General features: G+C 50.5%; 1 protein-coding gene across 50 annotated transcripts in view; it reads left to right on the top strand.

Annotated features, from left to right (window-relative positions):
• The window catches only part of SORBS1 (sorbin and SH3 domain containing 1), a 226,724-nt gene that overhangs the window by 117,129 nt on the left and 92,811 nt on the right, over window positions 1-16,784 (top strand). For 21 of the 50 annotated variants that reach the window (XM_045853881.1, XM_045853882.1, XM_045853912.1 and 18 more), the window contains 4 exons: window positions 1,503-1,631; window positions 10,360-10,472; window positions 14,777-15,475; window positions 16,085-16,447. In XM_045853881.1, coding sequence (XP_045709837.1) covers window positions 1,503-1,631; window positions 10,360-10,472; window positions 14,777-15,475; window positions 16,085-16,447 — 1,304 coding nt within the window. Of the gene's footprint in view, window positions 1-1,502; window positions 1,632-10,107; window positions 10,241-10,359; window positions 10,473-14,776; window positions 15,476-16,084; window positions 16,448-16,784 lie in introns of those variants that run through there. The other 29 variants (XM_045853928.1, XM_045853929.1, XM_045853930.1 and 26 more) reach the window with 6 other exon arrangements.

Genomic DNA, 16,784 nt, shown 5'->3' with positions numbered 1-16,784 from the left:
TTCTCAGAGCACTCCCTCCCGACCCGACCTTCACCTGCAGCCACTTCCTGCTTCTCCTCTGCAAGAAGGGATAAGGTTCAGGTGTCAGCTCCAGCTCATAGCTGCCTTCTGTACGAAGCAGGACAAGTGTGGCCCGGGTGACCCTTTGTCCCAGTGGTGCTTTTAGGAGGTGGGCAAGTCTGGCCGTGCATTCAGAGACCCATGAGTGGGCTGGATTTGTCACCTTGCCCCTCTTCCTTGTGAGAAGGCCGTGAGCTATGGATCAGTTTTCCCAGCTGTTTTGTGACGTCAGTCACTCATCCTTTTGATAGGGTTGGACGAGTCAGAGGCTCAGCCCGCTCTGCCACACATTGTGCTTTCATGCTTCGTGTTCGGTGGGGCAGATCTGTGCTTTTCTGTAACAGGGAGGACTGCTCTAAGTTGTTGGAAAGGAGGCTGCTAGGGTGGAAAGAAGGAGCAAAGGGGCCTTGCTTCTCTCCACCTGGCCCAGGTGTGGGGATGCGTTGGACGTCTGAGCCCGCGTCCTGTCCCACGTCCACCTCACACTTTACCCCACAACCCAGGCTTGGTGATTTTAGGTCAAAGATCCCGGCTGTGCTGCGAGCAATTTGAAAAAATGAACTGTGGAATTCAGTTCAGCTCAGCTGCGCAGAAACACTTAGCACGTGTGCCTTCCAGGACTGTGTGGTCTGCATCGGCTTCTTGCCTCCTGTGACTGATTTCCTGGAGGATGAGCATGAGCTCTTTTGAAGCCTATTTTTAAATCCTTCTCGGTGGAATTCCGAAAGGTGACCTGGGTCTGTTATTAAGCCACTGTCAACTGCAGGAGAGGTCAGGATGCAGGGACGGCTCCGCTGGGGTGCGGCGAATACTGTTCGTGGAAGGGTGTAGTGTTTCTGGCCATTCTCTTTGGTGTGACTTTTCTTCATTAAGTTTGGAATGTGAGGCTCTCTCACTCACATGCTCTCTCCCCAGGCAGCACGTCCCGCCTCGTCGTTTCAGTGGCTTTGACTTGCTGATACAGACTTTCTTTTCCTTTTCCCCTTGGAGAAGTGCGAGAAGCAGTGCTGTTCCTGATATTGCCAGCTTGGTCTTTTATAAGACAGCTCATCTGGAAGCTTGAGAAGTCTGTCCTAAATCCTTTCTTGAACTGTGCCTTACTAATTGGTCAGATGCCTGTTCACCAAGCTAAACTTCATTTAATAAAAGAAATAAACCCACTTTCATTTTGAAATGTTTTCAGCTGATATTACAACTCATACATTTACTCAGAACTCACAGTAGCCTCCGTTTTCCCTAACCTCATGATGGGCGGTAAACCTCTGAAAATGTGGTTTGTTCCTCTCCACCACCCACAGATTTATCTGCATTCGCCATAAGACTGTGTGTGGCTCTAACCAGGTTCATCTCATTCCCCAGCTTTAACAAGTTGCTAGCTGACTGTTGCTTAATTCATTAGGAGCCTTGGATTCAGGGCTCTTTTTTGGATGTTTCCCTTTCAGATATGGATCCTACAAAAGTCTGCACTGGGAAGGGAGCCGTGACTCTCCGGGCCTCGTCCTCCTACAGGGACACCCCAAGCAGTAGCCCTGTGAGCCCTCAGGAAGCCCCACAACAGGAAAGTAAACCAGGTGCGCTACCCCTGCAGCTAGGGGCAGGTGGCCAAAGCCACATGGGAAGGGCATGGATTCGTCAGCTGCTTCTTGATTCTCCCAGGGGCCCCTGGGTCAGTCAGCTCCTTGTTCCATCTGTGATGGGTGGCAATCGATGCCCTGAACTGACAGGTACTCACTTGATTCAGGCAAAGACACAGCAGCAACCACCACTTTAGTTCAGCTTTTGATGGAACAGTCGAGCAGAAACTTTGCTACAGGGTTGGTGGCTTTGCAGACCGTGCTGGTGAACACAAAGATGGCTTGGGGGCGTGAAAAGGGACTGGGGAGATGGGCTAGTGGTTAGGTGTCTCTGAGGACCAGGCAGGGCTGGGGCTGGGAAGCAGCCAGGGGACACTGAGAAGTGCCGGCAGCTGGCTGACCTGGCTCCCAGGAAAGCGGGGGTGCGGCAGGCTTGGGCCTGGGGGAATGACCTGGCAGCCGAGGAAGTAGGTTCAAAGTGCAGTTCTGAGGCCAGTGCAAACCAGGAGCAAAGGGAGGTGAAAGAAGTCCACCTGAAGCCCACCTTCCCACCCTGACCCCTCCCTTCGGAAGCCTGAGCGTCTAGACATGGTGTTGAAGTTTAAACCTAGGACTTTGGAACCTGATAGATCTGTGTTCAAGTCCTTCACTACCTGTTGGCTGTGCCACCTTGGATGAGGCATTTAGTCTCTCAGCCCTAGTAACCTCATTGGTAGGATGGGATTGATTACTGCACCTGCCTCATGGCATTACTGTGAGGATGAAATTCGGCAAGTGTTGTGCACCACACCTGGAGCGAGCTGCATTTGTTGCACCAGCAGAGTCAGGCGTGGGCCCCTCATGCGCTGCCTTGGGGAGTGCTTTCTGACCTTGGGTAAGTCACACCTTTGAAGCACATTTAAAGTCTGAGGGACTTGGGCAAGATGGTTTCCAAGCTTGTTCTAAAGTGCTCTGTAATTTTGGAAGATGTGATTATTTCAGCCTCTCTGGAGAGGGCTCTCCACAGCCCAAGTGTCCCGGGAGCTGGGAAGCGCTGACCTAGAGGTTCTACAGGCTCTGCTAGTACAGGGTGGGGCAGCCCCTCCCCACTCTGTAGGGCAGTGTGCATGGTTCTCACACTTGAGTTGCATCAGAATCACCTGGAGTAAAAACACAGGTTGCTGGGCCCCCAGGGCAGAGCTTCAGAACTTATGATTCCCACTTATAGGCCCGGGGTGGCGTCGGAGGTTTTGCATTTCTGACAGGTTCCCAGGTCATACTGATGATGCTGGTGCCAGGACCACATTTGAGAGCTGTAGAGTATGGAAGTTGCCTTCTAGAAGGAAGGCAATGCAGGGAGAAAAGATCAGGATGATGACTGCTCCCTAGGGAGCAGAGAGGAAAGGGCGTCGGGCATGAAAGCTTGTCGGTACAGTGGGGAGCAGTATGTTGTGGGAAGGGAATTGTATGGGATGGCGACAGTCAGTGCCCAGCATCCTGGGAACTGACTTCCCTTCTGTGCCAGCCACCTATAACAGGTGTCCAGGCAGGTGTCCAGGGACGAGGCCAGGCTGGGGTTTGAGCACAAGCCCCATTCTGGTCATGCTGGTCCCTGTGGAGAGCTTTCTCCCTCGGCTCAGGGAAGGAGTGAGTAGCCTCCGGCACCGAAACTCAAAAGTCGCTTCTTGGCCCTGGATTTCTGGGCCCACACCTCACGCTTGCCCCACTGCCGCTTGCCAGCTTCTTCTCCAGGAAAGGTGGGCCAAGCAGTGAAGGCAAAATAATTTCTCCCTAAAACAGTCTAACTGTTCCTCAGGCCTAACTGGGAATATCCAGCTGCCAAGCTGGAGGACGTTTGAGGAAGAGAGAATCCCAAGTGATGGTTAAAGAGAAAAACCATCCTACAGCCCAATGGCTCAATAAAATGACCTATCAATCACCTGGTCCTTTCTCTGGTGGTGAAGGAGAGGATGGGACGTGAGGGGGCCTTGAGCGCCCCCTGGTGGGCATAGTGTGGCATCATCAGAATGTAAATGCTCCTCTATCCTGCGGTCTGTAGTAGGCTTTTGCTACAGCACTGTGCAGTTATTTGAGGCACTTTAGGAAGCTCCCTCTGGCCCTGAAATCATTCTATATCTTATAAGTTTCTAACAGGTAATTTGTGTGAAAAAAAATCATGTTTAAACATGCAAATACTCTGAATAATTAGGGGATAACAATCCGTCATTTACACCTTCCAATAAATTAATCTTAATAGATGATTTTCACCCTGTAAGTTGAGATCAACTGAATCCAGATTATTCATTCAGACATTTATGTAGCATCATTTCTGTGCCAGGCACTAAGTGAGTCTAGGGGATTGTGATGAGAAGTGGGGAGGGGGGAGGAGAAGGGAGAGTAGTTCTGGGAGCATTAGGCGAGGACAGAGTGCAGCTTATTGCGGTAGCAGAGCTGTGCACGAGCCCCTGGCCCACCCCTGTGCTTTCTGACCATGGCTAAGTGACACGTTTCAGGCTCATATGAAGTATGAGGGACTTGGGTAAGCTGGCTTCCAAGCCATTCTAGTTCCAAAGGAGCAAGCTTGGTTTGCATAGAGGGGAAAAAGCCCCATCCTGAGTAAGGGTGCACAGTGGGCTGAATGAGTTGACACTGCGGGGGAGGTTCCAGGGATGTGACTCTAGAGGTTGGACCTTCGGGATCTTGTCCTCGAATCCTACTGCTCGCTGACCAGCGTCCTGCTGCCTCTTGACTCTGGCTGTGTCCTCGTGGCTCCCTGGCCCCTGCTCATCCCTGTCTGCCCCCTCCATCGGAGCCTCTGGATGACATCTTCCTGGCCCACACCAGTCTCCAGTCCTGTCCTGGTCACCCCTGGGCCCAGACCAGCCTCGTGAAAACAGTTTTCAGCAGTGCTGACAGGCAGCCATGCCCCAGCTGGACTGGGGGCCCAAGTGTGAGGCAGTGAGTCCCCCCACTCCCAGCATCTGCACAGATAGCTAATGTCAGGCAGTGTCCTGCTCCCCGCCCCCCACCATCCACCCCTGCATCAGCGGGGCCAGCATCTGTTCCCCGTCCACTCAGTCTGCCCCGCTGCCTTGCTCCCTGCCTTTACCACCTTCTTCCTCCATTCCTACAGCTCTCCAAGTTGCCTGTAGACTGGAAGCTCCAGCTTCCCACACTGTGTCCTGATTTCTTTCCTTAAATGGACCTCTGACACCCACATTTCAGAGACACCCCCTATTTCCAACCCTCTCATCCTTCATCCTGGGAAACATGTTCTCATTCCTGAGTCATACAGTCCTCCATCAAGGCTCCGCTCTGCCACCACTATCTTTGTAATATCAGCAAATTACTCAGCCTTAGAGAGCGTCAATTTTCTCAATTATAAAACAGGGATGCTCTTAATAGAGTTTTTGGGATTCAATGAGCTCTTTCATATCAACATCTAACACAGAGCCTGGCAGACAGCAGGTGCTCTTCAATGGTAACCATTCTAGTTACTGCAGACCGGGAGGTTCCCCAAAGGTTTCCCATACTTTCAGTCAGAGGCCCTGAGGGCCTGGGCCTGGCATGCTGGTGGCAGGAATGAAGACCAGGGGCCAAGGCTGCATGGACTCGGGGGAGGGAAATGGCAGGGCTCAGCACAGCACACCTCAGGAGCGTGGAGGGTGGGCTCCATGCTGACCAGGAGAGCGGCTGGCACTCATGGACGTGAGGGAAGGTGAAGGAATGGTGAATTCCTTTTTTTTTTTTTTTTTTGACATGTTGAGTTTTTTGGCAAGGGAAGGACTTCTGGGAGGAAGTTTCTAATAGGCATTTGGAAATTTGGAGTCTAGATATGCATCTGGTAGCCACTTGCAACCAAATGAACAAAGGGAGGGTGGAGCTGCTCTCAGAGGTTCAGTGGCAGATGGAGCTTTTGGAATTGCCTGGTTTAAACTCCCTGTCCAGACTCTTGCTCTCACATGGTGGCTTGCCTCTGGATCCCTGGCCGTGGTTTTCTGACCAGCTTCTAATCTCTGACTGTGGACCTTAGTTTTTGGAATAGAACCATCTGGAGAGAATTTAGTGCAGTAATCTTAGTGCTGACTCCCTGCCCCTGGGAGAGGTGTTACCTTATCCCTGCTTCCTGACACGGTTGCATGGCCAGGTCTGGGTGTTGGCCTGTTGGTCCAGAGTGACCCTACCCATGTCCCCAGGTCAGGAGTTTTTACTCCAGAGGAGACAGGGAGCCTGGAATGGTGGGGGGTGTGATGCCAAGCTTCCTGTCCTGTGTAGCCTGAAGACCATCAATGTCTGTGTTTTGACTCACAAGCCAAAACCCAGTTCAACTCTTACATTTCGTTAATTATGTGCCAGTTGGTGCTACTCCTTTTGCTTGATTCTGGAGGACCAAGTTTGCTTTGGATGTAAAGATTCTTGGGCCTGCAGTCAACTCATTAACTCTAGTTGGAGTCTCACATTTGCTCTCCAGAAATGGCAGTAGTAGCAAAAAAGATGTCATGAGAAAATTAACACCAGGATAGTGAAAGACACCTCCTACCCACACTAACCTGCACTAACTTTCTGTGAGCCCACGTGTGAGAACTGGAGCCAACTGAGGAGATGGAGGGAAAAGTCCCTGTGAGAGAACACCGTCGCTTCTGATGCCAGCTCCAAGGTTAGGGGGTTCCGCAAGCCATCCTCAGTTTTCATAGTCTTCTAGAAGGCCTCAGAGAACTCACTGGAAGCTATTACACTCGTGGGTATGGTTTATTACAGGTTAAAATCAGCCGGGAGAAGAACCACAGTTTCCAGTGTCCTCTCCTGTGGAGTCAGGACATGCAGTTACTACCATTTAGGTGCTACAGTTACTCAGACTGTTCGAGCAAGAAGCTTACCTGAGCCGTTGTGTCCTGAGGTTTTACTGAGACTCCATCATGTAGGCATTACCCACTGCCCATGTGGCCGACACCCTAAGGCACATTATTGGTGTGATACAGAGACATGCCCGTCAGGTGACATCCAGGGCTTTAGAGATCAGCTCCCAGAAGCCAGAGGGCAACGCCAGACATCTTTCTGGGGAAGGTTAAGTCCTTCACCACACAGCATGAAGAAGAAATACACATAAGTAGAGAGTTTTAAAACACTCCTAGAGCTGCTTTTAACCCCTCTCATCTGTTGGGACACTCTCCCAGAACACATCAAATCTCTCAGAGAAAGTTATCCTAAGATTCCAAGAAGAAACTGACCAGCAAAACAATTTAGAACAGACCAAAATGACATTAGCACAGAATAACACACAAGAAAATACTAGGGGGCTGTGGCCACAGGCCAGACAAGGTGGTGTATAAAGAACAGATGGAGGAAAAGATAAGGTGAAAGAAATCTACTTCTCCTGGGAAGGCTCGGGTCTCTTCAGGGCTGCAGAACCTACCTAAGATCCAACTTTCCAGGGCCCTCTTCCCCTCAGGAGCTCCAGTTGACATTTGTTGTAAGAAGCATTTTGACAATCTCCTCGCCCAGAGTTAATAATTGATGGCTCCGTGTATAAGATCCCACATGCTGTTTCAGGCACACAGTGACCCTGCACTGCTACCACCCTTCCAGGCTGAGAAGACTAGGTAACAGATGAAGGGTGATGGAACATTGGACACACCGCCCCCCTTTAAAGGGAGAGGGGAATGCTTAGAAGGGTCCCGGGAACTAATAAGGGCAGGGTAAGGGGAACAGTTTTAATGACTTGGAATTAGGAGGGAAAAGTAGGTTGATCCCTAAGGATATTATGTTCTTGAAACTGTTTATCAAATGGCAGAAGTCAGCAACTCTCATTTATTTCTGTCTGGGGAAATTTTTTTTCTTATGCTTTGGATTCATTGTTTACTAAGCACATACTTTATGCCACTCATTTCCACTGGATCCTCGTGACTCAAAAGAGATAGATAAGATCTCTTTTATAAATGAGACTAAGTCATTTGCCTCAGGATATGCAATTAGAAGGATAGTCAGCATTTAAATTTGGCGGTCTGGGGCTGACATGGTGGTCCCTTTGGTACCTAGACCTTTGGAGGGACAGACTCATCTCAGTTCTCCATAACCTATCTGTTTATCAGTGTCACCTGAGTAGCCAACCCCACTGAGAACCAAAGAGGAAGCAAAATAAGGTGTCCCAAAATCCATGTACAAAGCTCACATCCTTTATTGAATAGTTCCTCACTCAGCACCTATTGACATTCTAGTATATTTGTAAATCTAATAGATTTGATAGAAAGATCTCACAAAGGTGAATTAGAAATAACTTTTTCTAATGAGAAATGAGAGCCATCGTCACCACATGTCACCTGGTGTTTCGGGACCTGTTAGGTATGAGGAAATCTCTGGGCCAGGGCTCTGGGCAGATGCAGCAGAGAGTGTCACTTAGACACTTAGAAAATGGTCACTTAGAGGATACTTCACATGCCTGCTCTCTGGATCTTCAGCAGCCCTGTGAGGTGTACATGGAGTAAGGGTTATATGTTACAGATGGAAGTGATGAACAGCCCTTGCCCTTGGTCACACAAGCTGTCCACTGCAGTGATGTGAATACAAATCAAGTCCTATAAATGTCCCAACTTACGTGGTTGGGAAGAGAAGACAAGCACCTGTGAATTGTCCATAAGGGAAGGGCAGAAATGTAACAGACGGCCTGCTAAAGGAATATGCACCTGAAACATGTAAAAATTGTGACTTATGGGGGGGGAAATAAGCAAAAATAAATACAGTTAGTTTTCCAGAATAAGAATGTTTTCAAGTATTGCTTGTATCAGTGGTTCTCAGAGTGTGGGCTGTGGATCATCAGCCTGAGCATCGTCCGGGAGCCTGTTAAAAATGCAAATTTTCAGACCTAACCTATCACTGAGTTGGGAGAAACCTGGGGGTGAAGCCCAGCGGTCCGATTTCACAAGCCTCCCTGTGATTCTGATGCAGCTCTGCCACCTTGTGGCGCCCACCACCTCCCTGAAATGTAGGCTCTCCTTGGTGGCCGATGGTGGCTGTGGATGGTGGACAGCGCACTGTACGTCATTCTAAAGACCGGGGCTGACTGCTCAGTTGTTTCCCAGCTGGGTGACTTTGGGCACGTCAGTTGGCTTTTCTGTTTCCTCATCCATGAAGTGAAATGATTACCTGTGTCACAGACTTGTGCACCTAAATGAAATACTAAATTGGAGCACAGGTGACTGACCGTGTCTGGCACTTAGAAAGGTATTCAATAAACGTTTGTAAATCTCAGCTTGACCTCTGGAAGGCCCCTCGCGAGTCCTTGGGGGACACACACTGAAATGGGGCCGTGGGCTGTGAGAGCTGCTGGGTCACTCCCTCCCTGCCTCTGTGCAGGGTGAGACAGGAGGAGGCACGCAGGGAGAGGGAGGTGAAGGCATTGGCCAGATCAGGGGTTGGCAAACTTGACCCGTGGGCCAGAGGCAGCAGTGCCTGTTTTTGCACAGCCCATGAACTATGAATGACTTTTACATTTTTAAATGGTTGAAAGAGAAGTCAAAACAATATTATATGCCACATGAGAATTCTTTGAAATTCAGATCTGTGTCCATAAGTAAAGGTGTATTGGAATATAGCCATTCGCTGTATTGAATGTATTGGAACACTCACTCATATACACAGCATCTATGTCTGCTCTTGCGCAGCAACAGAAGAGTTGCATGGTCTCCACTGAGATCATGTGGCCGCAGAACCTAAAACATTTACTGCCTGGCTCATTATAGAAAAAGCTGGCCGACCCCTGGGCTAGATGGAGGATAGAGAATGGAGACGAGAGATGATGCAGAAGATCATAAGAGCAGACATTTACTGAGCTCTGCCAGGCACTGGGCTAAGTGTTTCTTATGCGTTATATCATTTAATTCTTATAGCAATACGTATGAAGCAGGCATCCCATTCTCCCCACTCTTCAGATGGAGAAACTGAGGCTTATAACTCGCTCAGGGACACAGAGTCCATGGATGGTGGAGTTAGGATTTGAATTGAGGTCCGCCTGCCTTCCCAGGCAAGCTAATAACTATGTTGCCTGGTGGTGTTAAATGTTTATGTGACTCATTTAACAGAAAGAAGAAAAGCAGCCGGGGAGAAAAAGTGTTCTTACCACCTCAGATACCTCTGGGCTGAAATGTTCTCTCACTAGCCCAGCACCAAAACCGAGGGAAAAAGTGCTGATCTCTTCTCCCTCCGCTGGGTCTGTTAATTAGCCCAGCCTGCTAATGAGGAGGGGTCATGCTGAGCCCCCGTCAGGCATGAAGAAGGGGAAGGAGAGTTAGTGAGGAGGCACTGGACAGTGAAGTTCTGTTGCTGTTTAGTCTGTAAAATAAGAATGTCAAGGAACAATTGTTTCTTCATTGCTGTGAATGCGAGCCTTGTGTTTTCAAAGGTCAGCGCCTGTGAGCACATCATGGTTTGGAGTGGGTTCCTATGGTAATTGGGCCATCGTGACTGAGGGCATTTTGTGTCAGGCAGTGGGGTGCTGGACTTGCATCTTTCTGTGGGGCGCATGCTTGTTTCCTGCAAATGTAATCACTGCTGTCGCCCCCACCCCTTTTTCTTTCTTGTTTTCATCCTTCCTGCACCACACATAGTTCTGGAGTCAGAGAGCCCCTCCGCAGGTATGGTTTCCCTTGCATTCCTCCCGTCCCTGCCTTCCACCAGGGGCCCCTCAACCAGAGGGGAGCCAGGGAGTGTTCCTTGGGAGTGAGGGTTTTTCGTTTTCTCTTTTCCGTCTCAGATGAGTGGAGGCCTTCTTCCAATGCCGATGCCAACGGAAACGCCCAGCCCTCTTCACTTGCTGCCAAGGGCTACAGAAGTGTGCATCCCAACCTTCCTTCCGACAAGCCCCAGGTAGGCATGTGCCCCAGGGCGGGGTGGGGACTGCTGGGCGGCACCTGTTCTTAAGTGTTTTTGCTTCAGTTCAGGCTTCCAGCTTGCTCAGCTGGGTAATGGGCTGGGCTGAGAGTTGCGCTGGTGGCCAGCTCTGGAAAAGCTCTGCAGGAGTCAGCGAGGCTGAGGGAGGCAGAGGCACGGGGTGAAGCTGGCGTGTACCAGGGTATTGGAAATATGGGCCCAGTGTTTGACCATGTTTCAGTGTGTTTGGGAATGTTCTGGAAGAGAGAATCATTTGGCTTTGAATAGTGGGGAAAAGTTCTGAACTTGTCTGTTAAAAACTCTTTAGAGTGTAATATTCAAAGGGAGCATGAACTCTCGGGTTTATTCCATTAATTTGCTGTGGTCAGGGCTGTAAGAGTTCCAGCAACTCTGTCTTTACAGATTAAGTTCGGGTGGCTGTGGCCAGACCCTCGTCCCTTGTCCCTAGGCAGCTATTGTGGGGATGACAATACAGTGGAGCTTAAACCACCTAGGCCTCCTTACAAAAAACAAAAACAAAAAAACCCCCCAAAACTCCAAGGTGTACAACTTGGAGTAGGGATCATTTTGCTTCAGCCTTTCCCCCAGGTTGTTTTCCTGATCTTTCTGTCCTCCCCGGCCCGTGGCTGCTTTGCCATTTTGGTGAACGGAGCAGACCGGGCTTTAATTCAGGCAACCCTCGAAGAGTGCTTACACGGAGGAGCCACAGCCATGGGACGAGGCAGTTCTTTCTTTTAAAGGAAGCTCTGCGGCCCAAAATATGTTGCAGGAATGTGTTCCTCATGTGGCCCACTTCCTTGTGCCTCCTTTCTGTCACGGTGCTCCCAGAGCTCACCGAGAGCCCGGGAACTCTGCATTTCCGTCCTGCCTCCCACACTCCTTCTCCAGTGATCCTCTGGTTCCTGTTCCTGAGGACGTAAAATTGCACTGGCCCCTGAAGTGCAGCCGGGTCAGAGATAATGTCCCCCTTCCTCTCTGCAGACCCCTGTCTCCCCACGCTTACAGTTGGTCACTTAATTGTTCCCTGGTGTGCTGAGCAGCACCACGAAGCCTTCCCGCCCCCACCATGGCTCGCCTGTCTCAGGCCTGGCCGTGTGCACCCAGGGCCCCTGTTGGAATCAGGAGCTGCGAAGGCACCTCCTGAAGTCTCATCAGACGTGGGGACTTGGGAGGTCACCTGTCCAGTAAATGGCTTGCCTTCGGTTTCCCTGGCTCAGACCTTCCCCGGCGTAGGAGTGTGCTGCCCGGGGCAGACGGGCTTCCTTCTCAGCCACCTCGAGTGTAGATGCAGCTGGCTCTGTTCCAGGTTAGAAGGCAGTGCTGATTCATTCAAGGCAAATGTAAAAGCACATCCTCCTCCACTGTCAGTGACTTAGCTCAAGGAGAGCTCACTAATTCCTTTTGGCTCCTTAAACAACTCTTCAAAAGGCATGATTTAATTTAAAAGCATGTGAAGTAAATAAAAATTACTTTACACATTTATTTACTGCAGGTTTATTGAGTACTGTGCATCTCCTCTGAAGGCCCAAGTTGGAGTGCGAGGGGCACATGGTTGGGGGTGGAGGCTGCCTTTCCTCCTGCCAGCCTGGACCTGCTGCCCTGCTGCCCGACAGTGACAGGGAGCCAGGGCTGCCCTCTCCAAGAGTGTCATCCTGTTGGTGTCCCTAGTGGAGGTGGGGATTGGTAGTTCCCAGAACCGTGTGGACTAGGAACATCCCAGATTCTTCCCATGTTTTCACTGTCTCACCTTCTAAGAAGAGTAATGAAATTTTGCTGGTAGCCTTTACTATGAGGCTCCTACAATGTTTACATGAAACAGAAAGTGGCTCCCTCCATGCAAAGAGACTGTGCCTATCCAGCTCCTCCTTTAGGGCAAAAGAAGCCCCAGGACAGGAAGGCCTTTGGCTCTGCGTGGTGGTCAACACCCTGGGGACGCGTCCTCTCTGCAGGGTCAAAGCCCTGGGCAGGCTCTCGCCTGATGTCATGCAGCTGCGGCACCATATACGGCCACAGCCAAATTAAGTTAAAAACTCAATTGAAATGGATTTCTATCTTTGGACAAGAAGGAATCACATGGGGACACTCGAGCTCAAAGTAAAAGTAAATCTGAGCCTAATTCAAAATTGTCTTTTACTTACGTCCCTAGATAACCATTATCAGCTTACCCCACAGTCCCTTTGGTGTGTGTTAGCTCAAGTGTTTTGTTTCCAGAGAGCATCATTCAGTCTATACGCACCCCCAACCTCCAGCCTGTGTTCACAGAAGCCAAGTGAGTGCATCTGGAAGCTTTGCTCCTCGTTGCTACTGAAGAGGGTCACTAGTTTTGTCTTTTTGGCTGGTACCTACGGCCACACTCCACTGGTGCTGTCACGGGCACCCTGAGGAAAGGATAGACGTCAGGTTAACCCTGGTGCTCAGGTAGCTTCTTCTCCTCCCAGGTTACTGGAAAACTTGAGTTTGTTAAGGATAGGTTGTTTACTGTTTCTGGGTTGATATTCTAATCCAGACTCAAAAAAATTCTTTATTTCTCACTTATTTAATCTTGCTAACATCCTTTTCCCCTTGCTACCTGCACTCCATGAAAAAATAAACAGAAAGTAAAAAACAACCTCAAAATAGGTCCACACCTTCATACCCTCCCAGTTTGGGGCCACAACCCATTTGCCAGATAGTGACCAAACTCTAATGCATCTCGCCTATGCCATTTGGTGGACGGTTCTGGTTTTCTTCTAGAACTGGGCTTTCTTTAAGGAAAGGGGCCAGTGAAGAACATCTAGGTGTCTTGGCTTGGACTACTGTAACAGAACACCATAGACTGGGTGGCTCAAACAACAGACATTTGTTTCTCATAGCTCTGGAGGCTGGGAAGTCCAAGGTCAAGGTGCTGGCCTGCCTGGTTCCTGGTGAGGGGACTCTTCCTGGGTTGTAGACGGCTACCTTCTCACCATGTGCTCACAAGGTGGAAAGAGAGAGAGCTCTGGTCGCTTTCCTTTCTGGCGGCATCGGAAAGCCTCTCTCGTGTTGCACGTGACCCAGCCACATCATGGGGCTCCGCCCTCATGGTCTTATCTAACCCTAAGTGCCTCCCCAAGGCCTCGCCTTTAAAAATCATTACTTGGGGTTAGGGGCTAAGCATATGAATTTTGGTGGATGCAGACACTCAACCACAACACAAGGAAAATAAACCTCACTCATGATCTAATTCTCAGTTGAGCCACAGGTTCACAGATGGCTCTCATTGAAATGAGGATCAGTCTGGAGATTTACCTCATTTCCTGACCTTCTGCCCCATTGGGATCCAAGGAGGAGTCATGCTGAGGGAGAGAGAATGTGCTGGGAGCAATGGCTTTCTAGCTCTGAACCTGGGGCCAGAGCGTTGGCCTCACGCCAGGAGCCCTGGGGCTGACCACCTCCCTCCAGGGTTCTTGGTGCCTCCTAGGGAGCTGGGTGGGAATGGGGACCGGACCAGAGCGTGCATGATAAACTGGGTACAGTCCAATCTGGTAGGCCCATTAAGTGTTTTGTTGCCTGGTCCCTATGTTCTGTGCACACCAAAAAGTGGAGGCTACCTGCGTTTAGTCTCATGCCTGTCTTCCTTCTAATAATTAGTTCCATCAGATTGTTTCCTCCGAGAAAAGAGCACATGGGGATTCTAAGTCCTCAGCATTCTCTTCTTGGGGAGCTTTAATTCGTTATGCTTATGGAATCTCGCACTAAAACCCAGTGACTCAGTTAAGACATCTATCTCCTGCGAGCACAAATAAGGAAGGCTCTTCCAATTCCACATTTCCTAAGGGAAAAGAATGAAAGACACTTGAGTATTTTACTGAACTTCAGCTTTTAAAGCCAAAGGCATAAAAGAAGAATCTTTGAGGATGGGAGGTGTCGAAACTTGGGAGCTTGGGGCTTCTTCCACTGGCATTTAGCTGTTGGGCACCTGTCTTCAGTCAGGAGGCCTGAAAGGGTGCAGGCCAGCCAAGGATTGGTGTCAGAATTGACTCAGCAGGTGGCCGCTCCAGGGCTGAGCTCAGCCTCCCTTGGATGTGAGGGAGACACAGGCCTGCCTCTCCAGGTGAGTATGATTCCGTCTTTGGCTTTACCCAGAAGAGCAGTGCAGACTCCATGAGGAGTCTAATTTGAGGATTTGCATAAAAACATGTCTAGAATTGTTTTTTCTTCCAATCGTGTTATGCTGCTATTTCTAATGGTCGTCCTTTCCATCTCCCCTCCTTTCTCTTTTTTCCCTGTCTTGACATTGTGTCTTGAAAATAATACTAAAGGTTTTCTCTCCCCCACGCCCGCCTCTCCCTAAAGAGGGCCGCTTTGCATGGCAGCGCCCTGCCCTCCACAGTACCTACAAGGACTCGCTCTACCGGAGCTCACCAAAGCCTTACATCCCACCTAGCACCCCCAGCCAGCAGAACCCCGCACCCCCGCAGCCTGTCTCTGTGGCCCTGGCAGCCAGATCAGCTCCCAAAGGTGCGGTGTGCCCTGGGCCCTCACTCCCGGGTCCTGCATTCCCCAGTGCTTCATCCCAAACCCAGCAGCACCACCGTGCAGCCGCCGGGACAGTTTACAGTGGGAATGTGAGCTCTAACCCACGTCATCAGGCAGTTGGGAATAAAAAGGTCAGCAGCTTATATGTACCATGTTTATCCAGTAACATTTGCCCGGTGGCATCGGAAAGCCTCTCTCGTGTTGCACGTGACCCAGCCACAGGCACTCGAGCACCGGCTCCTAGCATTGTCTCCTGCACAGCCGGCACGGGGAAGCCACCCTCCGCTCCTCCTCACCCTCCCAAGCTATTCTTTGACCCCCGTAAAGATGCTGTTAACTCTGGCAAGAGTCCTTCCCTGGGGACTTGGCCTTCATTCCCAGACGCAGTGGGACCACCTGTGCTAGGCCCCCAGGGTACCTCTGATCCCGAAAACCGGAGGAGAAAAGAACCTTACCTTTTGCAGCCGTGTTATCCAGCCAAGGCAAGGAATTAGGAATGTTTGTGTGTCTTCTACTCCGTCTCTTTTGAAACTCACATGAGAGCTCGTTTGTTTTCTGGGCTGCCCTACCCTCCTTTCCTCGTTAATATTGCTGCAGCTTGAATCCCGAAATCTTCTCTCTAAACATCTCAGCACAGTCTCTTCTGTCTCTCCTTCTCTCTTTCCTGTAAATATGTAAGTATGCCAGTGCGCGGAATATAACGACTAACACTACGGTGAGAGATAGAGTGTTTATGTTTTATAAAAAGGTGCCAAAAAATTGTATTTACTCCCAAGCTTTCAGGCTCCAAGCGGCTTTGGGGGTTAAGCACAGCCTGCCTGCCTGTTGTCTCTCTTTCTCTCTCATAAAGTGTTAAAAGGATTCAAAAATAGATGGATGGAAAGTAAACTTGGATGGGACTCCCTCTGTGTCACAGGGAGTCAGGAGGCCAACTGGCTCGCACCGGCTGTCTCATGCACTCTGAGGAAAGGGCACCGATTAAATAGTTCTCAGAGTACATCATTGCATGTCCACTCGCAACTGTTTAAATATGGAATTCCTTCTCCCTGCTGCCATACCCCTTTACGTAACGACCCCCTTATTTCCCACAGGATGCCACTTCCTCCAGCCCAGCCCAGCCTGAGGTTATAGTTGTCCCTCTCTACCTGGTTAATACCGACAGAGGGCAAGAAGGCACTGCCAGACCTCCAGCATCTCTGGGGCCACTGGGCCCCCCAGTCCCGGCCACCGCCCCTGCTGGCTCACCTCTGACCTTCCCGACTCTAGATGATTTCATTCCCCCTCATCTGCAGAGGCGGCCCCACCACAGCCCGCCGGCCAGCGCTCCTGGCCCCCACCCCCTTGTTAGCCAGACACCACCATCCTTCTCACCACCACCTCCGCTGGTCCCCCCGGTTCCGGAGGGCCTGCACCGAGTCTCGGAGCCTGACCTCACGGGAGCTGTTTCAAGTACCGTAAGCTCGCTGGGATCCCTTCCTCACGGCTTTCCTGAATGTCTGCTCCCGGCAGTAAAAACCCCTTTCTCACTGAAGTACTAAGTTCCGAAGGAAGTGTTGGCTGCCGCTGTGCTTGCGTGATGACTGGAACCGTGTTTGCTGTCCCTAGAGTGCATGCCTCCTGTGTGTGTCCCCCGGGCTCTCCTCGCTGTCCTGTTCCAAATGCACGTCCTCCTGAAAGACCTTTGTTTTCGCTCAGAGAAAACCATCTCCGAGGCCTTGCCTCCTGCTGGTGCTGCTCGCCACAGGCCAGCAGAGGCACTGCTGAGAGCTAAGGAAAGCTGAAGAACTGCGT

This window comes from Phyllostomus hastatus, unplaced genomic scaffold, assembly GCF_019186645.2.
Source record: "Phyllostomus hastatus isolate PE091 unplaced genomic scaffold, TTU_PhHast_1.1 phas_scaffold_1066, whole genome shotgun sequence".
NCBI classification, from domain to species: Eukaryota; Metazoa; Chordata; class Mammalia; order Chiroptera; family Phyllostomidae; genus Phyllostomus; species Phyllostomus hastatus.
Note: the sequence above shows the minus strand (reverse complement) of the source record. Positions and strands in the feature narration are given on the sequence as shown.